At 52.2% G+C, this 23,103-nt stretch overlaps 1 protein-coding gene across 1 annotated transcript; it reads right to left on the minus strand.

The window, feature by feature from the left end:
• Positions 1 to 3,863: 3,863 nt before the first annotated feature.
• On the minus strand, positions 3,864 to 18,577 carry SYT3 (synaptotagmin 3). The gene is made up of 11 exons (XM_028091491.2): positions 18,523 to 18,577; positions 17,762 to 17,892; positions 16,061 to 16,231; positions 12,643 to 13,168; positions 9,711 to 10,098; positions 9,335 to 9,553; positions 7,378 to 7,498; positions 6,954 to 7,125; positions 6,714 to 6,846; positions 4,571 to 4,639; positions 3,864 to 4,362 (listed from the first exon to the last, which is right to left on the minus strand). The coding sequence occupies exons 3-10, from the start codon at positions 16,209 to 16,211 to the stop codon at positions 4,574 to 4,576; spliced, it is 1,776 nt and encodes a 591-aa protein (XP_027947292.1). The 5' UTR covers positions 16,212 to 16,231; positions 17,762 to 17,892; positions 18,523 to 18,577; the 3' UTR covers positions 3,864 to 4,362; positions 4,571 to 4,573.
• Positions 18,578 to 23,103: the final 4,526 nt, after the last annotated feature.

Below are 23,103 nucleotides of genomic sequence, written 5' to 3' on the forward strand. Positions count from 1 at the left end.
CTTACCACACTTAAGTTGTTTTTAATGCATCAACTTTATGTTGATGCATTTATGTTCAATGAGTTTTGACAAATGTGTATGGTGTGTGATCACATCCGCAATCAAGAAACAGAACAGTTCCGTGATCCCAAAATGTTCCTTTGTGTCTACGTGTAATCAATCCCCCATCCCCACTCCCTCAGCCCCAAGCAACCCCGATCGATTTCTGTCCCTATAGATTAGTGTTCCATCGTCTACAATTTCACAGAAATGGAATCATGCTGTTTGTACTCTTTTGTGTCTGGCTTTTTTCACAAGACATACTGTTTTTGAGATTTATCTTTATCTACTATACATATCAGTAGGTAGTTCTTTCTATTGCTGAGAAGTTGTCCATCTTGTGGACATACAATTTGTTCATCCATTCCCATAGATGGACATTTCAGTTATATCCAGTTTTCCAAATTGGGGCTATTATGAGTAACGTTGCTGTGAATATTTGCAGGGACATATGCTTTTATTTCTCATGGTTAAATACTCAGGAGTGGGATTTCTGAGTCACATGGTAAGTTTGTGTTGACTTTGTAAGACACTGATAAATTGTTCTTCAAGGTGGTGGTAGTGGATGGAATGATGGCCCCCAAAAGACAATGTCCATGTCCTAATCCCCCAGAACCTGTGAACATGACCTTATTTGGAAAAAGGATCTTTACAGATCAGGTTAAGTCAAGGATTTCTAGATGAGATCATCCTGAATTAAGAATGATTCCCTAACCCCAATGATTGGCGTTCTTATAAGAAAAAGGCAGGGGGAGACGAACCGTGAGAGACTATGGACTCTGAGAAATAAACTGAGGGTTCTAGAGGGGAGGGGGCTGGGGGGATGGGTTAGCCCGGTGATGGGTATTAAGGAGGGCATGTATTGCATGGAGCACTGGGTGTTATACACAAACAAGGAATCATGGAACACTACATCAAAAACTAATGATGTAATGTATGGTGACTAACATAACATAATAAAATAAAATTAAAAAAAGAAAAATGATAAAAAAAAGAAAGGCGGAAAAGAAAAAGATACAGGAACAATTAAAACCAAGTTATGCCTGTGCAAAGTAAACTGGTGAAAAAAATTGTCCTGTTTACATTTTCCTGCACTGAAACATCTTGCTGTCTTCTGGAACAGCTGACACTTATATATTAAGTCAGTCAATATTCAAATGATTATGAAGATTCCTAATGCCCAAATATATTCTAACATATGATAATTATTAGCAATTATCATCATCATTATTATCAATATTAATAGCTACCATGGGAATCATGTTACTATACACCACGTACGTGCTAAGTGTTTCATGTGCATTCTTTCATTTAATCTGCTTAACATTCTTGTGAAGTAGGCATTATCACCGTCATCTTACAGTTAAAGAAACTGAGGCATTGGGACGCCTGGGTGGCTCAGTTGGTTAAGCGTCTGCCTTCGGCTCGGGTCATGATCCCGGGGTCCTGGGATCGAGTCCCAAGTCAGGCTCCTTGCTCCGCGGGGAGCCTGCCTCTCCCTCTGCCTCTGCTGCTCGCCCTGCTTATGCTCTCTCTTTCTGACACATAAGTAAATAAAATACTTTAAAAAGAAGAGAGAAATTGAGGCACTGAGATGTTCTACACTTTGCCCAAAGTCCCAGAACTAATATGTGTGGAGGAGGAATTTGAAACGTGGCCGTCTGACTACGGAGCTCACTCGGGTACCAGATGAACTCTTGCAGAAGGTAGTGGCGTCATCACAGATTGCAAGAAAAGTAAGCTAACAGCATGCCCAAGAAACCGGTAGAGTGTGACATTAATTTAAAGAAGAAGTTTCTTTGGCATGATGGACTGTCTCCTGGGAATTTTCAGGATATTTATTAGGTTAAAATTAACTTGCAATTCTTGTGGATGCTAATAGGCTGCCCTATTTATCTTTGGAAGAACTTTACAAATGAGATTGTATCTTCATAACCTTGACATTTATACGGTTTGAAAAGTGCTCCTCACTCCTTGAGAAAAGAGAATAAATGTACCCCTTGCTGGAGTTCAATGGAAAAAAAAAAATCAATGCTATATGTGCTCTAAAAAAAGAGAGAGAGGGGGGCACCTGGGTGGCTCAGTCGTTAAGCGTCCACCTTCTGCTCGGGTCATGATCCCAGGGTCCTGGGATCAAGCCCCGCATTGGGCTCCCTGCTCGGCAGGAAGCCTGCTTCTCCCTCTCCCACCCCCCCCTGCTTGTGTTCCTATTCTCGCTATCTCTCTCTGTCAAATAAATAAATAAAATCTTAAAAAAATAAAAAATAGAGAAAAGGGCAAAGGGAGAATTGAGAACCAGATACACAGTGGGCACAAGGTGGTGATGGATGCAGAGACTGGAGGGATTCATCTACAAGCTCAGAAATGCCAAGGATTGCCAGCAGCATCCAGGAGCTCAGAGAGAGGCATGGGACAAGATCCCAGAGCCCCAGGAGAAACAACTCTGCTGACACCTTGATTTCAGACTTCTGGTCTCCAGAACTTTGAGAGAATCATTTCTGGCCAGTTTGTGGTAATTCAGGACGGCAGCCATAGCAAACTAATATAGTGGTTGTACCATTTTTGAGACAGTGTATATGAGCACGTGGGTGTGAATTAATGCCAAGAAGCCAAGCATGGAATGTAGTGGACATCTACTACTTTGAAGGACTATACCCTGCCCACTGCCATGTGATTCTGTTGGGGTTGATCGAGGGATCCTTATGTTCTCCACTAAAGAGCCTTATGACTTCAGGAGACGAATTCACAGCTGGGCAGGAAGGGATGAGGTCCCAAGGGGGTCTGAGCCAATCCCAGTGAGATGGGCAGGGAAGGAGGACTCTGTCCTGGGAGGAGGTGCCTAGCGCAAGCTTGCCAACTGGATATATGATTGGCCTGCAGTGGTCATCCAAGGCCCTCACAGGACCAATCAGAATCCTTTTCCTGAATGATATGGAGGCAGAGAGAGAGGGAACCCCGAATTTTGTTTCCTCTGACATTATCCGCCCTGATGATGATTACAATAGGTCCTGTTAATTTCCTACCCAACGATCATCCCCCTCTTTGTGCTGCCTCACTGGCAAAACCTACACAGATGGTCACTTTCCCAGACTACTCTGCAACTCAGGGTGGCCACTGAACCCAGTTCTGGTAAATGAGAAATAAGGAGAACCCTTCTAGGGAGAAACACATAAGGAACGGCCCCTGTGTACATTTCCTACTTTAGATGCCACTGTGTAAGAACATAAGGCATGGTGTTGCTGCAGTTTGTACTCATGAGGGGAAGGCAAAATGAATCTCAGAGATGCCAACCCAGTGCCTGATGTTGCTGAGCAGCTGAACTAACACTGGGACTCTGTGTCTTTGAAACATTTCTTATGTGAGCAAAAGAAATCTCTATCATTTCGGCTCTTTCTGTTGGAATTCTGTTTTATGCAGCTGAAACCATCATAACAGATACAGCAGTATGAGCCTGGAGCTCCAGATGGCCATCTTACTACCATTGCAAAGACTTGCCTGAGAATGAAGTCCTAAGGAGCTAGGCAGAGTCCCTTGAACACCTTGATCCAACCATGCCTGAAGTCCTCCTATATGCTCAGACTTACCATGTACAAAGGTCTTTCAGTTCTGTTTGTGGCTTACAATAGTTTGGGGTTCATTTTGCATGCTATAATCATAGAGGCCCTGGCAAATGTAGCATTTACAAACTAAGGCTCCGAGAGATCAATTTAGTTGCCCAAGGTCACCCAGCCAGTGAATGAAAAATTTGTCTGAACCCAGAGCCAGGATCGTCCAACCCAGCTTCCCAGTCCCAGAGAGAACAGGAGCCCTGGGTAGAGTGAGAACCATGGTGTATGTTTATTCTGGTGTTGGTAGCAGCAGCAGTGGGGGAATCGGCCAGACGCGGGGTGTGTTGAACAGAAAGGGTAGACACAGGTGTGTGTGTGTGTCTGGGGGAGTATGGAGGATTGGTCTGTTGACATTTATGGAGAGAACGAGGGTCAGGACACCGTCTTGGACAAACAACAAAGAGACAGACAGAAAGACGAAGGGTTTTGGCGGCTGGGGTCCCCCAGACATGCATGGCCCTTTGCCTGGAAGGGGAGCCCTGGGGAAGGGAAGACAGACACAGTAGAGACTGAATGCCCCCCACCCTGAAACAGGGAGCCGGGCCCGCCTGCCTCCCACCCTCACGCCTAAGCGGGGTAGAAGGATGGGCAGGCCCAGTGCTGCCCCGCACCACGAAGCTCGGACGTTATGGCTTCAAGGAGATGAATTCACGGTCCGGGCAGGAAGGGATGGGGTCCTGAGGGGGCCTGGTCCGATCCTGGGCCTAGGCCAGACCTGCAAGACAGGGCAGGGAGGAGATGTCAGTGATGGCAGAGAGCAGGCCTGTGACCTGCTGTAGCTTCATCGACACCCCAGGGACCTGGTCCCTGGCTTTGTCACTCCACCCTCTGACCCAGGAATCCAGGCCCCCAGGCCCTCCTCTCTTGGACCCAGGAGTCCAGGACCCCCACACCACCTTCCTCCCCTGGTCTGGGTTCCTTACCTCTCACTCTGAGTTCTCTTTCTCTGACAATCCTTTGCTGCCTTTCGTGAAGCTGGACAAAGTCTTTTCCTGAATAAGGAAATCCAGTAGGTTCAGGTATGCGGGAACAGAGGCAAGACAACGGCTGATAATCAACATAGTGAGACATCAAACCTGTTTTCATCATCTACAATGCCTTTTTTCACTCAGCTCTGAAGTGATGGGCCAAGTGGTATTACAGTCCTATTCTATAGATGGGGAAACCGAGGCACAAAGCAAAAGTCGCTGGAAATGTGAGGCGAGATGAGGCTGCGGGGATGACGGGGCAGACCCTCAGAGGGGCCTCAAAGAAGCTTGGACTCCGTTTTGGAGGCTCTGGGGAGCCGGGGAGGGTGGTGAGCAGAGAAGGGGCAGGGTCAGTGCTGGGGTTAGAAAGACCCTCGGGGGTCATTCACTATGGTACTACTGGCTGAAAGCCAGGGTCAGGCCCCACCTGGCCAGGGTTCCATTTCTCTCTGTGCTCCCAGAATTGCCCAGCATGAGCATAGCGCACCGGAGCTTCTGGAGAAGTTTGTGGGATGAGTGAGTAAATTAGGGAAAGAGTGAGTGGTGGAAGAAGAGAGTAGCTGCCATCTGTCTCTCTAAATAGAGCCACAGTCTTTTCAAAACTCACACTTGAGCTCTGTGCTCTGCCGCTTAAAATCCCTCCTCATCGTGGAAGCAAAGTCCAAAGCGAGGCCAAGCTACAGTCAGGTCTGGGAGGAGTTCACCCCGGGTGCAAAATTTCAGGCGTACCCAAACTCAGCACTCAAGATAATTACTATTGCAATGCAATATTTTTAAAAATCAGAATTAATCCAAAAAAATCCACAATGAGCAAGATATCAAATTTTAAATAGAGGTCAGTCCCATGTCAAATCAGAGCCTGAGACAAAAGGGAAAAATAAACAGCCTTATTTTTATGTATTTTTATGGGGAATTTTTTTCTCTGGAAATTTAAAATTATTTTTAAAATATCCAAAACAATGAAGAGTATGTGTGTTGCAATTCACAGTACATTAAGTTTAAATGTTTATTTATACTCTAAACAGAATTTAGTATGATTTTACTGTCTTGGCTTTAATGACAGCAAATTTGTGGATAGGATCTTCAAAATCTACTTCTGTCCTTTTTTTTGTTTGTTTCAAATGAGAGAATGGCCATATTTGAGAATTTCTCTTGACCATGTGATGATCATAAATGATTTTTAGCTTTAAAAAAATGGCAACCTTGTTCTCACGTGACCTGCTGGCCTCCTGTTATCTGCCCTTCTCCCCCTTCCCTCTCCGCTCCAGGCTCAGGGGACTGCCCCTGCTTCTTCTTGCTTAGGAGAAACACCCAGCTGCCTAGCCCTGCTCTCTCCCTTCGAGCTTCTCCTAACCTCAAAACCTTCACTTAAGCCCCTTCCTGCTCAATCTCCAGGCTTCTGCTCAAATGTCACCTCCACTGAGAGGCCCTTCAGGACGCCCTAAGCCAAAGGGCACCCCCCATCCCTTGTCCAGATGTCCTCTACCTCCCAGACTTCCAAGCCTTTTGGACTACAATCCATAAGACCAAAAACAAAACAAAACAAAAACAAAAAACTGTCTGATCCTTACAATGGGTGCTGCCCTGTGAAATTTTCTGTTCTGTTCTATTTTGACTTCATTTTCTTATGAAGAAAAAATTGTTGATCCCCACCCAGTAAACCACAATCCAGTGATTTTCAATTACAGCCTGCTTTAAACCAAACCAAACCCAACCCCCCCCAAATCCCCAACCCTGCTCCATCTTATCACTCAGTTTTTCCCTTTTACCTTTGGGCTTAGCATCATGGGAAATAATATCAAGAGTAACTGACCCCTTGACGAGCCCTTACTGAGAGGCAGACACTTAATCCTGCATTAACTCACTGAATCCTCACATCTAACTTTAGATGCTATTAACAACCCCATCACCCAGCAGAATAAACTGAGACACAGAGAGGTTAAGTAACGTGCTCTTAGTCACACAGCTCGTTAGTAGAGCTGGGATTCCAACCCAAGAGGTCTGACTCTTCAGCCCATAAAGACGGACGCTCCGCGTGAATGACTGCATGAGCGCGGGAATGGCAGGGCGAGGGGCACTGGGTGGCCTCCCCACTCACCTCCACCAGCTGATGCCAGTGCTCCACGGGCTTGCGGGGGTTGGCCAGCATCTCCGCCCAGTGCTCGCGGCCGTGGGGGTCGGCGGCATCCGGGCCCACGCGGCACACGCCGATCACCTCGTTGTGCCCGATGCTGGGGGTGGGAGCGGCGGTGAGCGGCCGGGGAGGGAGGGGGCGGGCCCGGGCCCACCCCCTGACCCCCCTTGCCCGCCCCCCGCCCGCCCGGGCCACGCCCCTCACCAATCGTAGTCTACCACCGCAATGCTGAGCCCCACACTCTCCACGCTCTCCGGGGCCACGTCGAACACGAGCGCCTCGTTGTACGTGGGGTTCAGCGTGTTCTTCTTGATGGAGGTTTTCCGCTTCTTCAGACGCCGCCCCTCGCTGATCAGAGAGGCCTTCACGTAGGGGTCTGGGAGCAGGCATCGAGAGCACTGAACCTCGACCTCCTCCCTCAGACCCGAGTCCGGACCCCAGACTCCTCCTCCCCCGACCCAAGGGTCTGGGTCCCCATTGCCCTACCCCCTCAGACCCAGGAGTCTGGGCCCCCAGCCCCTCCTCCTTCAGACCCAGAATCAGGGCCCCAGCCTCTCCTCCATCAGACCCAGGGGTCCAGGGCCCCCAGACGCTCCTTTCTCAGATCCCAGCACCTGCTGGAACCCACCTGAGAAGCCGGTGAGGTCCATCGCTTTGAGGTTAGAGGCTTTGATGATGGTCACGGTGAGGCGCCCGGCCGTGGGGAGGTAGCAGAGTGAGAAGTTGAGCTCCCCAAGATCTGCCTTTTCCTGCAGTTGGGGAAAGGGGCTCAGCAATGCCCTGTCTCAGTCTCCACCCCCCCCCCACCTCTCCCTCGCTCTCCCATCTGGAGCCTCCAGCTCTCCTCCCTGATATCCAGGACTCCGGTTGCTGATCCACTTAACAATCTGACTAAACCTGGTAACTGCCTGGCCACAGCTGCCTGCCACCAGCAAAGCCTATCTGTTCTGCAGGGAAGACTGAAAGAGGCATAGGTGTGGGGAGAGAGCAGGAAAGAGCCAGAGACAGACAGAGAGAAGAACACAGTGAGAAATAGACTGTGACAGGGACCAAGACACTGAGAGATACAGTTAGAAAGGCAGACCCATAGAGTCTTAAAGAAAGAAAACCCAGAGGAGGGGCCTAGAGACCCAGAGATAGTGCTGCCAGGGAGAGAGCAGAGGAACAGGGACTTCACAGAGAGGAGTAAAAGGCCAGGAGGAGAGGGGGACAGAGTCCCAGAGGAGAGAGACAGAGTCCGGGGGGAGGTCAGAGCCCCCCAAGTGCAGGAGATCTGGAGAAATGGGACCGGAGACTTGGTGGAGGGTGCGGAGACCCGGACGGAGTGATAGAGATCTAGAATGGGGTGGGGGGAAGGGCAAAGACCCAGATAGAGAGAGAGAGGGAGAGGAACAGAGAAACCTACGCAGACCGGGTGAGGGACAGAGATTCAGACAGTGTGACAGGCACTGAGGAGAGAAGCCAGTCACAGGGAGGGCAGGAGACACACCAACCTTAAGCGAAGCCACAGTGGAGACAGAGCCTCCGACACCAACACACAAACAGAGATACCTGGAAGGGGGCACTGAGCTAGCCAGGACTTACGCCCCACCCCGCCCGGCTTTTCAGCCTCATCTGGGCCCCTGGCCTCCCAACCACACTGACCGAGGCCCAGGACCCTGGACTCCCCACTCACTGCCCCTGACAGCAAACTGTGACAACCTAGACCTGGAGCTCCCAAGGACTGTCTGGGGTCCCCGGGTCCTGATCCTGAAACAAAAAAGCCAGTTGTTTAAGAAATGAATGAATGAATAAATGAATGAGTGAAGACCTCCAGTGATAATGAGGGGGGTGGAGAGAATGAGACATGATATACACACAAGCAGGAGATAGGATGGAGGCAGGGAGAGGGTCAGGACCCCCAACAAGCGCGTAGGAGCCAGGCTCGGGGAGCGATTGGATTGAAGAGGAAGGGGGCTTGGGGGGGGCTACCGGGCACAATCTGGTGACTGGGGGAACTGGGGGGTGTCAGAATATAGAGGATCCAAGTATGTCTGAGGCTTGGGGGGAACAGGCTATCAGGAGCTGGGTGGAGAGCAGAGGATGAGATTAGATCTGGAGGTCAAGGGTTTGAAACATAAAATGTTCAGAGATCAGAGGGGTTGGGGGTTCAGGAAGCTTGGGAATTGGAAAGCCAGGAGGTTGGAAGTTGAAGGAAGTCAGAAAAACAAAAGCTGGGAACTCTGGGGTCAGACAGTTGGAGGGTCAGGAATTTGGGGTCACAGCATGAAGTTATGATAAAGTGGCTGGTGGGTACAGGGCTGTCTGTTATATTTCTCAACTGTTACCATCAGATGTGAAAGGGGGTCAGAAGTTGGGAGATCTGGGGTCCAGGCATGATGTCAATATTTGACAGGGTGTCTGGGAGATGGGGTCCTGTTATATCTATCTCTACACTTTGCTTGCATGTTTGCAGTATTTTGCAATAAAATAAATTTTTGAAAAGCCTGGGTCAAGAAGTTAGAAGGTTATGAAGTCCAAGGGCAAAGAGGTCAAACACCGAGCGGTCCTGGGTCCCCAAGAAGAGGGATGCAGGGGCCACTGACCGAACCGCCCTCCATGATGTCCCTCCATAGTGGGCGGTCGGGGGGCTGCTCAGCCAGCTCCAGGAGGTTGTCCAGCACCACTTGGCCGATGAGGTCGTGCCGCGAGAAGCGGTCAAAGTCATAGACGCTGAAGTGCAGTTTGCGCTGGGCCAGCTCAGCCAGGGGCACTGAGAACTGGAATGTCTCGTTGAACACAGGGTTCAGCGTCTTCCTGTGCACCTGGAGAGGGTGGGCGAGGGGAGGAGAGAGACCCCATGCCCATCCACACTGCTTCCAAAGGACCCAGGAGTCCAGACCCCCAGCTCCTCCTCCCTCAGACCCAGGAGTCCCGACTCCCACCCCCTCCTCCTGGATGTCCAGGACCCTCACTCCTGACCTTGGTCTGGAACTTTTTCTTGCGGTCTGGCAGCAGGTAGATCTTGACATAGGGGTCTGAGAAGCCGTTAGAGTCCTTGGCTGGGAGGTCCAAGGCCTGCAGGATCCGCACCACCAGCTGGTCTGAACCATAGAGGTACCGCAGGGCGAAACTGATGCGGCCGCAGGGCGCCCCTGCGCCGGCCTCTCCAGAGCCCGGGGCCCCACCGCCACGCCGGCCGCCTGGTCCAGTCCCCTGGTACAGCTCTGGCTTGATCTGCCCTATGAGTTTGGCTTTTTCTTCCCCGCCCGGCAAGGGTAAGGGTAGGGCAGGCGGCCGCTCGTCACTGCCGGGGTCCGGCTGGGGGGTCAGGGTCTGCTGGGTGAGGGGCCGGGGTAGGGCCGGGTACCTGTGGAGAGTGGGGAAGACCAAGGTGGGGGTCACTGGCTAGGGTCTTTGACAGCATCTGAAGACCTGAGAGACTCCTCCCTGCCTCTTTCCCAAGGGTCACAGCCAGATGGCCACAGATCTGCACCTTTGCTCACTATGACCTTGAGCAAGCCACTTGCACTCTCTGAGCCTCAGTTTCTCCACCTGTATTGGGGGGGTATCCCCATCTCTAAGCTAGCTCCAACTAGGACCTGCTTATGCATCAACTTCCAGAAGCCTCCTCCTGACTTCAAGTGCATGACCCAGAATAACTTATTCGTGGACCCCTGGGGCCCCACACAACCCAGACCTCCTGAACCTTCATCTGCCCTTCTTCAAATCCCCTCCACCTGTCTTAACCCCAGTCTCACCTCTCCCACCTCACCATCACTCCACCTGGCCTGTCCTTTCTCAACTCCCTTCCCCCACTGTCCAGACGTGTGTGGGGGACACTCTGGAAGCCCAGAGCTCCCCCCTCAGCCACCCCGGCTCCTTCTCCCCTCTCACACACACACACTCTCTCTGGACAAGCTCATCTGCACCCCAGGTCTCCACACCCATCAGCAGCCCGCTAAATCTGCTAAATCTGTCTCCTGGGCTCCAGCCTGGATCGGCCCCCAGCCTCGGCAGTCCACCAGACCCCGACACCCCTCACAGTCCCCGCCGGGCTCAGCACCTTCCCCCCAACCCGCTCCTCCTCCCCTGTGCTCCACCTAGATCTGCAGGTCAGACACCGGAGCCATTCTCACCTCCTGTCCCCTCAAAGCCTTTCCCTCCCCTCTCCCAAATTTCCCCATCTGTGGTCCTGGCTCATCTGCCCTCTCCTGCAAGGACCATCACACCCGGGGTGAAGTCCATGTGATGGGGCCCCTAGCGATGGGCAGTGCTCGGCAGCCTCAGGTGTGCTGAGAGGCAGGCACGGGGGAAGCAGGAGGGCTTGAGCCTTGGAAAGGGATGTGGTGGGGGAGGCTCCTTCAGCTACAGATCTCCTGGCCACTCCTTGCTCCCAGGGTGACTTTGAGCAGGTCATGAATACCCTCTCAGCCTCAGTTTCTCCATCTGTATAATGGGGAGGGGAAAGAGCTCAAACTGGTGTATCCATCTGCCTTTGAAAGGCCTCCCCAGAGACCCCCAACTTCATCTCCCATGAGCCCCTGGGCCCCCGGCCAGGCCCTGGGAAGAGAACACCTTCTCCCATGAACTTCTGAGGCCCAGGACAATCCCTCTGAGGGCAGTTTCCCCAGATGCTGCCCCAGGCCTCTCACACTCGACAAGACCCAGGGAAGCTCAGGGGCTCCCTAAAACCCATTCCTCTTCCTAGATCCTCTGACAGCCCCAACATCCACCCAATCACCAGGCCAGGCCGGAGGCCTTCCGTACTTCTCCCCACCCCTCCTATCCACCCACAGCCATCAGTCTCAGGTCTCACCTCGTCTGCCCTCTGACTCTACCTCCTCCTCTCATCCCCACGCCCACAATCTCAGCTCAGCCTCACCCTCTCTTGCCTGGACAGGCCTCCAGTCTGTCCCTCGGGTCCTTCCCTTGTGTGGCCACAGAGAGGTCTTTCTACACGTAGAACTGACCCTGTCCCTCCTGCTCACAGCCCTCCATGGCTCCCCAGTGCCCCCAGGACAAAGTCCCAGTCCCTCAGCCCTGCATTCAAGGCCCCATGTGGTCTGGCCCTGCCCACATCCTAAGCCACATCTCCCTACCTTTCTTTTTTCACACTTACTCTCAGGCCATAGTGACTGCTGGCAATTTCCACAACACACCGTGACTCTGACCCCGCTTGCCTTTGCATGGACGGCTGTTTCCTCCTGGAACGCCCAGCTCACAACCCCTGCCTCTGTGCCTGACCAACTCTTCCTCACTCTGCAGGTCTCAGCCACGACCCCTCCACCTCTGGAAGTCCCCAGCCTCTTCCCGGACCAGATCACCGACTCCTCAGGCTCTCACAGCTGTGGCCCCCTAAGCCACTCTCCGGCAGCGCTGGCCTGGGTGGGTGGGGACAGCTTCTTTGGGGACCCACTTCCCTTGGGATTGTAAGTGGCATGAGGGCAGAGTCTATTTGCCATGCTCACTTCTGTTTTTCCAACACCCATCTCAGGTCTGGTTCATATTAGGTGCTCGATATACATGTGCAGAATGAGGAATACAGAACAAATGAACTCCAGGCCCCACCACCCCTGGCTTAGGCTGAAACAGATGAATTGCTTTGTGTCTCAGGGCCTCGGGAGTCTAATCATTCTCCTCTACCTTCCTGACCCCAGAGTCCTATGCCCTCTGAATCTGAGTACAGATCTCTAGGTTCCTCCTCCCTTAGATCCTGGAGTCTGGGGCCCTAGCCTCCTCTGTCCCCAGGACCTAGGAGTCCACACCCCAAGCCCCTTCCTGCCCCAGGACTCAGGACTCCGGACCTCTAGGACTCTCCTCTTGCAGGGCTCAGAAGAACCATATCTGGGAAAGAGACACAGAGGAGGAACAGTAGTTCAGAGTGGACCCCCAGCCCAGTAGCCTGTCTCACCTGGTGGTGGGTGCCAGGCTTGTGACCTGCTGATGCGACTGGGCACTGGGCAAGCCCCCACCACTGGGGGGCAACAGGAGCAGCCCAGAGCCTGCACCTCCCTCAGAGGGCAGTTCAGGAGATGTCTGGCTCGGTTTGACCCCAGCAGCCACTGCAGCTGCCGCAGCCTCTGGGTACGAGTCCATGTCCAAGTAGGAGGGCTCAGGGGGGTCAGAGCCCCCCAGGCTGCCTGGCTCCAGCAGCTCAGCGAAGGGCGGATGGTGGGCGGTGTGGGCATGGTGGTGTGGACCCCCCAGCAGAGGATGGCCACCCAGGCCAGCCCCCAGGTGGTGTCCACCGCCACCTACCAGGCCTGCCAGCCCGACCCCAGGGCCTAGGTCTTTGCGCAGGGGGCCCCCGCCCACTGCTGAGCCTCCCTTGTCCCGCCAGGGCACCCAGCACAATTTCCAGGACACGAAGAGGGAGACGCCCAGAAGGACAATGCCACAGAATGTCACGATGACCGACAGCAGGCTCACGGAGATGTCTGGAGAGAGTGAGGACAAAGGTCAGGGGTCAGGGTGGGGTCAGAGTTTATCCTCCCACTGCTGTCCCCAAAGAGCTAGCCTCTAGCATTTGCCATGCATTGTCCTAAGCACTTCACATACATTACTTAAACTCCAGGACCCCACAAGGTCCGTATCTCTATATAACCATTTTAAAGATAAGGAAACTGAGGCACAGACAGGTTGAGTGACTTGTATTATGCTGCACAGGTAGTAAGTGACAGATCTGGGATTTGAAAGAGCAGTCTGTCTTCAGATGTGATTCTTAATCACTAGCCCATGCTGCCTCTCCTTAACAGGACACACCATCTGAGGTACCACCAACGTCCCCCAAAATGCTCAGAGATGATCAAGGAGAGAGGAGGCTGCATGACACAGTTAGGCAGGTCAGGGTTCAAATTTCTGTTTGCTGTGTGGCCTTGGGAACATATCTTAAGCACTCTGAGCCTTACATTCCCCATTTGCCAAATAGGAAAAATCAGTCCTGCCTCTCAACTGTGGCACTGAGGAGTGCAGGAGGTAAATGGAATAGCCGCAGAATATAAAGGTAGACATTTACTGAGTGGTTATACTATGTTGCAGACCCCTAAGCACTTCATTGGCATTAGCTTACTTATGCCTGACAGGCGCCCTAGGAGGTTGGCAACATTAGTATGCCTGTTTTCCACAAAAAGAAACTGAGGTCAATAGATACAAAGTTTCCTGTATAGAGTCCCACGGCAGAAGGGGGGGGCGGGGGGGGTGCACGTCAGAATTTACGCCTAGAGTGTCTGGCTCCAGAGCCCACAGTCTTCCTTATGCTGTCACACGTCAATATCTCCCAATAAATGGTAGTCCGGACATGGATTTTTATTAGACTAACAAATCCTATTGCTGCCGTCATGTGTATCCATGAGCCCGCAGGGCACTACAACGGGCGATGGCAGAACTCTGAACTTCCTACCTCCCCCCACCCCTTAGGGTGTTCCTTTCCAAGTGACCGAAATCTGCTCGGAGTTCTCGGGACGTGCTAAAGAGCAGAGCAAGGGCTTTCCAGCCTCCTGAACATAGGAAGAATTAAGAAAAGGGGGCCAGGGGGCCATTTGGGAGGACAAGGTGGAGAAGAGGAGAGAGAAATCAGCTGCTTTCCCCTACCATCAGTCTGACCCAGACCCTCTCCAAGTCAAAACATCAACCCTCCAAACTCTGGTGAATTTCTCATTCCTGTCTGCCTGGTCTGGGGAGCCACTTGGGCTTGGCGAGGTGGTGTAGTTGTGCAGGAAAAGATGAACCTTGCCCAAAGAAATGTTTGGCCCTTGATGGGCTCCTGGGAATGAACCTCTAAGCCCCTGGAACATCCTGCCTGAAAGTGTTTTTGTTTACCTGAGGAATCTTGGGCCATGCCAGATGGTCTATGTAACAATGTGATTGATGTTGGGGGACTGGGATGCATCAGCTTAGCCTCTGGAGGGGCTGGAGGTGAAGTTCAGCCCCACGGGCAGTAAGCCATGTCTACGTGACTGAGACCGGAAGCTCACACCTGGTCTCTCCTGGACCCTATTCTATGTGTCTTTCCCTTTGCTGATTTTAACCTCCATCCTTTTGCTGTAATAAAACGTAACTGTGAGTAGAACAGCTTTTCTGTGAGTCCTTCTAGAGAATCATTGAAACTGAGGGTGGGTTTGGGGGACCCCCAAATTGTGGTAGTATACTAGACTTCCTGGGGTCAAATCTGGCCCTTTTGCTTATAGGTTGTGAGTCTCTGAGCAAGCAACTGCAGCTCTCCAGACCTCATTTCTCATCCTTGTCTGCACTCAGCAAGTGTGACTTGTCATTATAACCTCACAGCACATGCTTCTTTGGGGTTCCTCGTCCGGACAAGAGCACCCATAATAGATCCTCGCTCTCAGAACCCTGCTGCTTCCTAGATGGGTGACCTTGGGCAAGTCACTTTACCCTTCTGAGTCCTTTTCCCCCATCGAAAATGGGGATTATAGATACCACAGAGGGTTGTTGTGAGTGGTTGATGAAATATGCCAAGGATCTTGCATACTGCCTGGTACACAGTCGGTGTTCAGTAAGTACATCCTAGCATTTATTGAGTGACCACTGTGTGTCCAGATTGTTTTAAGCACTTCACATGTGTTATATCATTTGAGTCTCTCAGCTGCCCCAGGAGGTAGCCACTTTCATTATCCCCATTTTCAGGAGGAAACTGAGGCACAGAAGAAGTGTTAATTGCCTAAAGTCATCCACTAGTAAGTAGCGGTGGTGGGATTTGAACCCAGACAAGTCAGAGAGGCTGACTCAAGAGCCTGAGCTTTGGGGCACCTGGGTGGCTCAGTCGGTTAAACGTCCGACTCTTAGTTTCAGCTCAGGTCATGACCTCAGGGTCGAGGGATCAAGCCCTGTGTCAGGCTCCATGCTCAGCATGGAGTCTGCTCGAGATTCTCCCTCTCCCTCCATGCCGCCCCCTCACCCCCGCCCGCCGGCTTGTGCTTGTTTTCTCTCTCTCTCTTTCTCTCAAATAAATAAATAAAATCTTAAAAAAAAAAAAAAAGAGCCTGAGCTTTTAAGCACTATGCAAGATGCACAAAAGATATGAGAAGGGGATATGTGTGTGGCTGGGGGAGGGGCAGTGGGCAGGAGGCTCACAGGACCAAACCCAAAAGGTCAGGGGTCATATGGCCCACCCAGCTCCTTCTCCTTAGATCAAAGGTTTGGGGGACCAGCAGCAGGCAGGATGGAGGGGAGACTCTAAGAGGGAGCGGCCACAGCCACCTAGGGGGCAGAAAGCTAAGTAGGTCTGCTCTGAATCTCTGAATCTCTGAAAATACTGAGTATAGGGGACACAGGGGGCTGGCTGAGACAGCTGGCGGGGGGGTGCTGCTGACCTGCATCTGGGCCCCGGGGATAGCCTCGAATTCGCAGGTCGTTGAACTCCTGGCACCTGTCACTGGTGTCGGCATCGCGGACCCGCGCACAGAGGTCTGAGACCAGGATGAGTGCCCGCCGGCAGAGGTCATCCTCGTAGTCTCCCGACATGGTGGCCGGTGGGTTCTGGGCTTGGAAGGGGGCCAGACAAGGGTGCAGATGGGGAATGGGATTGAAAGAGGGGTGGATAAGGGTTAGAAGAGAAAAGGAGAAAAGGAAGGACAGGTGAGGGGATGGAGATTGGGGGCAGATGGACCAGGGGAAGGAGATTAGGGAGGGATAGACAAGGAGAAAGAAATTAGGGGCAGATGGACAGAAGGACTGAAATTCGGGGTGCAGGCAAGAAGACAGTAACGGGTTGGACCAACTAGGGGACAGAGATGGGCATGAACGGACAAGAGAACAGAGAATAGGGACAAACGGACAAGGAGAAAGAGACGAGGAAGGCCAGTCAAGGGGCAGAGATTAAGGATGCACAATAAAGGGATAGACAGACAAGAAGGCAGAGATTAGGGGTGCACAGACCAAGGACAGAATTTAGGCACGGGCAGATGAGGGGACAGCCATTCATCATTCGTGCATTAGACACATATTCGTTGAGCACCAACTACATGCCAGGCACGATGCCAGCTGCAGCAGATCCAGCAGAGAACGAGCCCCCCACATTTCCCACCTTCCTGGTGTTACAAACCAGTGAGAGGAGACATGGAGGAAACAAGTCAACAAACACACATAAACAAACAGGACGTGCTCACACTGTGAGAAGTGCTCTGAAAGAAATCGTTGGAGGAAATGTCACAAAAGGGCCAGGAGGTGGGCAGTTGGGGGGCTCTCCGAGACCTGAAGGACGAGATGGGCCTGGCCACAGCCAGTGGGCGGTGGGGCTGGAGTGGGGAAAAGCATCCTCAGCAGTGGGAACAGCATGAGCAAGGGCTTGGCAGGTTCGAGGAATGGGAAGGGGGCCAGATCCAGGTAGAAAGAGTGAGGACCAAGACAGAGGGAAGGATGGGGTTGGAGAGATAACAGTGTGGTGGTGGCTGGGGTGGGAGGGAAGATGCAGGGTGCAGAGATAGCGACCAAGTTGAGAGAGGGAGAGATAAGGGGAGGGGAGACAAAGATACTGGGAAGGGCAAACTGGGGCCCAGAACAGAGGGACAGATAAGCAGACGAGAGGAAAAGTCAAGGATTTAGATTTGGGATGGACTAAGCCATAAATAATGGACTAGTGTGTAATTTATGGGAGTGTGAGAGATGGGCGGAGAGAGGGACTGTCTAAGTGCCAGGACAGAAATATCTTTGAAAGGGAAACAGCGGTCGGAAGAATGGATGGGGTGCAGAAATAAAGGACAGATGGACAGACAATGGCCAGAGACCACAGATGGGCAAAAGGATACAAAGGAGGGCTGGGCAGACAGACATGGGTGCAGAAGGAAGGTTGGATGGGGGTGGGGGCATAAAAGAGAGAGGACTGGGAGAAAGAGGTGGATGTGGGGAGAGAAGGGGAATTAGCCACACATGGTTTGGAGCCAGACATCAGAGATGGACTGGAAGGAGAGTGCAGGGAGAAATTAGGGACGGACAGACCAGAGCTCACAGATGGACAGGTGTCGTGGAGGTATTGCAGAAGGCCAGGACTCCGACACAGGCATGGTCAGACTCACCTGCGCTTATCCCTGCCTTGTCCTGGGTGGCAGCCGAGGCGGCGGCTGGCGGCAGCCCATGGGGGTTGTAGGGCGGACAAGGGGCTGCGGACCCGTCCCCACGCGCCAGGTGGTGGGAAGAGGAGCGGGATCTGGAGGCCGCGGCCAGGAGAAAAAGCTCAGTCCGAGCCTCAAGTCTTGTCCTACTCGGACTGGCTGCTCGACCCCAGGCGACCCCCGGGAGGTCCAGCCACCCCCTCCCACCTCCGGGGCCCCAGCTCCCGCGGAGCTTGGACACTACAATTCCCAGCAGGCCTTGCGCTAGCGCGGCTAAGACTTCACAGACCCGGCGCTGCATGGGCTGCTGGGAGTTGAAGTCCTTAATGCCTCTCCCGGCTGCAGAGAGGATGGGAATTTTTTTGGAGGTGGGGGGTTATGAGATACCGGGGTCCCAGGGCGCTGCAAGGGGGGAGGAATGATGCCCTGGACCTCGAGAGGTCGCGGAGTCTTAAGTCTTCAGGAGCCATGGAGTAGGTAAACAATCCCCACGCCCGGGGGATCGGTGGGCGAGGTTGGGGTACACCTAGATGTTTCGGGACCCCCCTTTCTAGGGCCACGTGCCCCTCCCCCGGGGCGGCCAGCGAGCTCTGCAGCACCCGCACTCTCGGGCAGGAGATCCGCGTGCCTCTGTACCTACCCCCGCCCCCACGCGCTGGGGCCGCCCCCCAGGATCGGCCTGGGGCGGGGGCTGGGGCAGGGGGAGGGGGGAGGAGCGGACTCACCCGGAGCCGCCGCCGCCGCCGCCGCCGCAGCCCCGAGCACCCGCCGCGGTGCCCGCTTGGCTCCTCCCCCCGCCCCTGGCGCAGGTCCGCGGCTCCTCCCCTTGCACCCCCTCCTTCCTCCCCTCTGAACCTGCGGCTTGAAAGCCGAAATCGCGCGGCTGCAGCGAGGAAGGAGGGAGAGGCGTGCGAGACCCAGCTCTCTTACACAGTGGAAGATCCAGCTATGTAGGAACATGACCCTCCGCTCCCCCAGGATCCAGGGGTCCCGGCCCCCAGCCCCTCTTCTCTCAGTTGGAAAGGTCTGGGACCCCAGTCACTTCTCCCGGAACTCAGGGTACTGAGCTCCCACCCCCTCAATTCTCACATCTAGGAATCCATCCCTCCCGGTCCACTCCTCCCGGGGCCCTTCCTTCACAGGACCCAAGACCTGGAGTCCTCCCATCTGGGGAGCTCTGAGGGCCGGAGGTGGGAGGGGAGGCGGAGCCTCAGAATTAGCGGGTTTGGAGAATCTCAGCCCGGCGAGAGGTACTAGCAGGGACCCGGGGTTGGATCCTGCCTGGGCCGGACCCTGCCTGTGTGACCTCGCGCTCTTTGCTTTTGAGGTTCACTTTCCTCATCCAAAAAAATATAGACAATAAACCTGTTTCCGAAGCGATCCAGATGTGTGAAAAACCAGGCAATGTAGGTAAAGCGTTGGCACCAAGTAGGTGCTTAACGAGTCTTTCTCAAAAGCAGCAAGTAAGAGTTACTGCCGTATTAATAGAGGTTAATGATAATTGCCCCTGACTGTGATCTGGGCACGGAGCTAAGTGCTTTGAAAGGATTTTTCTCATTTAATCTCCACTTTGACCCTATTAGGTGGGTACAATTATGCTATTCCCATTTCACAGAGGAGGAAACCGAGGTCCATAGAGGTTAAATTCCTTGGAGAAGATCCAGAACCACATAGTCACAGCAGCAACCCGCAGGGGTGGCTGGGAGGCCCCTCAGTCTTCTTTAGGGCTGCACTGCACCCCCACCCCCAGTGACACTCATATAAATATACTAAGTAAAAAATTACTTTCTTCTGCCAAGGCAGCTTTAAGATAAGTTCCCTCCCTTTAACTAGATTCCACCTCCCTCCCCACATATTGCTACTTACGTATATATACATTTGCAGTCATTGTCACACTGTAGAATACCCCAGAAATGCCTCCCAGGTTGACCTTGAATCCGATCCTCAGTACTTCTTCATTCTCCCTGATGGACCTGCCTTTGCACCCAGGGAAGCCTGCATGGGCGGAGGGGGGCACATGCCCAGATGGATGCACACAGGTCCATGAAGCTCAGAGCTCATTCACAACCAGACCTTCACACCCAGCTGGCCTGCCCAGAGTCCACAGGCAGCCCCGTTCCCCAGGAGAGATACACAGAAGGAAGTATGCAGCAATGCATACATTCAGAGGTGTGTACCTAGGTGGGCTTGCCAGACTTCCATGACACATCTCCAAAGAGACATCTCCTCATTGGCTGGCAGTTGTAGGGTACTGGTCTCACCTGTGGTTTGGGAAATGGCAGAGGCAGGTTCCAATCCCAGGTCTCTTCTCAGTATCGTGTGTGCCTGGTTTATATTCTCAATGCCTCAGTTTCCCCGCCTGTAATGAGGACAGTTTTTTAAAAACCCAGATTCCACTTCATTATTTTGAGGATTAAATTCATATGGGGTGCTTAGAAAAATGGCTAGTGTTTAGTGTTGTCATAATTAATAATTATATGCATTTGCTCATGTACTTTTTCTTTCTTTCAAAGTAAACTCTGCATCCAATATGGGGCTTGAACTCATGCCCTGGAGATCAAGAGGCATATGCTCGACTGACTGAGCCAGCCAGGCGCCTGCCCACATACTTTTTAACTGCATTTGACAATGAGGAAATTGGAGCTCAGAGAAAGGAAATGCCCTGCCTGAGGTCACATGCCTGGGAAGTGTCAAAGTTGAGGTTCAAAACCATGTGGGTCTGAATCTAGACCCTTGCCTTCAGCCACTACATTGTTTGCATCCAGGAAGTTTGAGGACCTTGCCTGTCATAGCCTCTGGGAGCATAGAACAGCAGAGAGTACTGGATAGGAAGAGAACCAGGAGACAGAGTGAGTACTCCACATTCATTTAATTCCATCCATGCAGTCATTTGCTAAATACTTACTGAGCATAGGGATGCCTGGGTGGCACAGTCGGTTAAATGTCAGACTCTTGGTTTTGACCTCAGTCTGTGATCTCAGGGTGGTGAGATGGAGCCAGCATTGAGCTCCAAGCTTAGTGTGTAGTCTGCTTGAGATTCTCTCTTCTTCTCCCTCTGCCCCTTCCGCTGGTGTGCTCTCTCTCTCTCTCTTAAAAAAAATAAATATTTTTTAAAAATACTGAGCATCTACTATGTGCTAGGCACTGCTCTAGGCACTGGGGATCCAGCTAGGAACAAAACAGACAAAAATCCCAGTCTTGCGAGAGCCTATGGTCTGGTAGAGGAGGCAGATAATCATCAAATAACTATCTATAGTGGCTGGCTCAGTCAGAAAAGCATGTGACTCTTGATCTCGGGGTCATGAGTTAGAGCCCCACATTGGGTTAAGTAGAGATTACTTAAATAAATACAACTTAAAAAAAAACTATATGTATTAGAATCAATGCTATGTGTGTCTGAGGAGGTCATGGAAGGCTTCCCTGAGGAAGCGACCAAGTGATGTTTGAACTGAACTCAGAAGGGTGAGTAGGCATAAACCTGAGGAAGATGGGGGAGGGGAGGGGAAGTGCTCCAGCAAGAAGGAACAGCCTGTGCGAGGCCTGGGGCAGCAGGGAGTTTGGCTCATTGAGGACTGCCAGACACATAAGCTCCGTGGGGGTAGCACTTTGTTTTGTTTATTGCTGCATCCCTGCTGCCTGACATATTGCCCGGCACAAAGGAGGCACCTGATAAATACGGATTAGTTGAATGAAGGAGCGAACAAGTGCATGAATAAATAGAGGAATGTATGGATGTGTGTATGGAATGGATGGGTGGGTGGATGGATAGATGGATGGATGGATGGATGGATGGATGGATGGATGGATGGATGGATAGATGGATAGATGGATGAGTGGATGGATGGATGGACGGATAGATGAATGGATAGATGGATGTGTGGGTGGATGGATGGGTGGGTGGGCGGATGGATGGGTGGATGGATGGATGGATAGATGGATGAGTGTATGGATGAATGGATGGCTGGAGGATTGGATGTATGTATGGGTGGGTGGGTGGATGGGTAGCTGAAGTGATAGCTGAATGGGTGAATGGTTGAATGGATGGATGGGTAGGTGGATGAATGAGTGAATGGATGCATTTGCATAAATACCTACAGATTCACACACAAATGTTCTGGGAAATAGATGCAGCTACACACCCAGAGACATGCACGCATGTGTGTAGACAAAGATTCACCTCTTCTGGTGCTGCCCGTGGAGAGGACAAACACCAAGAAGTTGGCCAAGCTGGCTAGGGCCTGTGTGGATGAGGATGCGGGGAGGCAAACACTCTGACCAGAGCTAGAACCATCCGCACCCCCACTGCGGAACTGACATAATTTCTGGAATAGGAGGAAAATGCTGATTCAGGGATTTGTGTCCCAGGCTGTGAGCCAGGCCAGGGAGTGGGACAGCAATGGCCCAAGAGAGATGAGGTGAATGGTAGAGGGAGGCATATGGGGCTAAGGCAGACAGAGAAAGAGACAGAGAGATAGAGAGACACAGAGAAACAGAGATGGAGAAATAGAGCAATGGCGACAGAGACATGCAGAAAGCTATAGAGACACAGAGAATAAGAGATGAACAAAGAAAGGCAGAGACACATGACATAGAAATTCAAATTCAGACACAGAGCAAGAGGAGGCAGGATTCTAGAGATGAGAGAGAGAGAAAGAAAAATAAAGACACAGAGAGAAATGGAGACAGAGGGAGATGAAAGTATAGAGACCCAGACTCTAGAAGGAAGAAGAGAGAGAGAGGACACCCAAAGAGGGAAGAAAGAGCTACAGAAGAGGTGGTTAAAACTAGGCTAAGAGAGGGGAAGACATTTTCCCAAGGTTGCACAGTCTGGACACAGCATTTGATGCTGGTCTGTTTGAGTCCAGAGTCCATTCCATGTTCTCTTCTTCACCCTATGTTGCCTCATGAGGCCCAAGAGGGACAGGGTAAACGGGATTGGGGCTGCTGAGCATGAGCCACAGCGGTAGAGAGAAATAGCCATTCATTCACTCACTCAACACGTCCTGAGTGGGGTGATACTGGAGAGCCAGAGATAAGTTAGGAGCTGCTGGTTTACCGGGGCAGGTAGACACGGGCCCAAATCCCTGAGCAAGACAGAGTGGACCGTGTTCAGTGGTCTGGGAAAGGAGAAGACAAAGAATGTGCAAAGGAAGGAGACAAAAACACAGCTAGTAGGAGGAGGAGTCAAAGAAGTGTTCTGGAGGAGGGGGCATTTGAGCTTCTTATTAAAGGATGAGGGCATTTGGGCTTGGGGAGATGGGGAAGAACATTCCAGGCAGAAGGCACAGGATGTGAAGAGTGAAAAC

This window comes from Eumetopias jubatus, unplaced genomic scaffold (genome assembly GCF_037043125.1).
Source record: "Eumetopias jubatus isolate StellerSeaLion01/CBP00866 unplaced genomic scaffold, mEumJub1_p1.0 scaffold_10, whole genome shotgun sequence".
NCBI lineage: Eukaryota > Metazoa > Chordata > Mammalia > Carnivora > Otariidae > Eumetopias > Eumetopias jubatus.

Excerpts from the sequence above, each read along its gene's own strand:
- SYT3 (XM_028091491.2), bottom strand. The coding sequence starts at position 16,211 with ATGTCGGGAGACTACGAGGATGACCTCTGCCGGCGGGCACTCATCCTG. Across the intron at positions 7,499-9,334 it reads ACATCATGGAGGGCGGTTCG|GAAAAGGCAGATCTTGGGGA; the intron begins GTCAGTGGCCCC and ends CCCCAACTGCAG. Across the intron at positions 4,640-6,713 it reads ACTGGCATCAGCTGGTGGAG|GAAAAGACTTTGTCCAGCTT; the intron begins GTGAGTGGGGAG and ends TTCCTTATTCAG.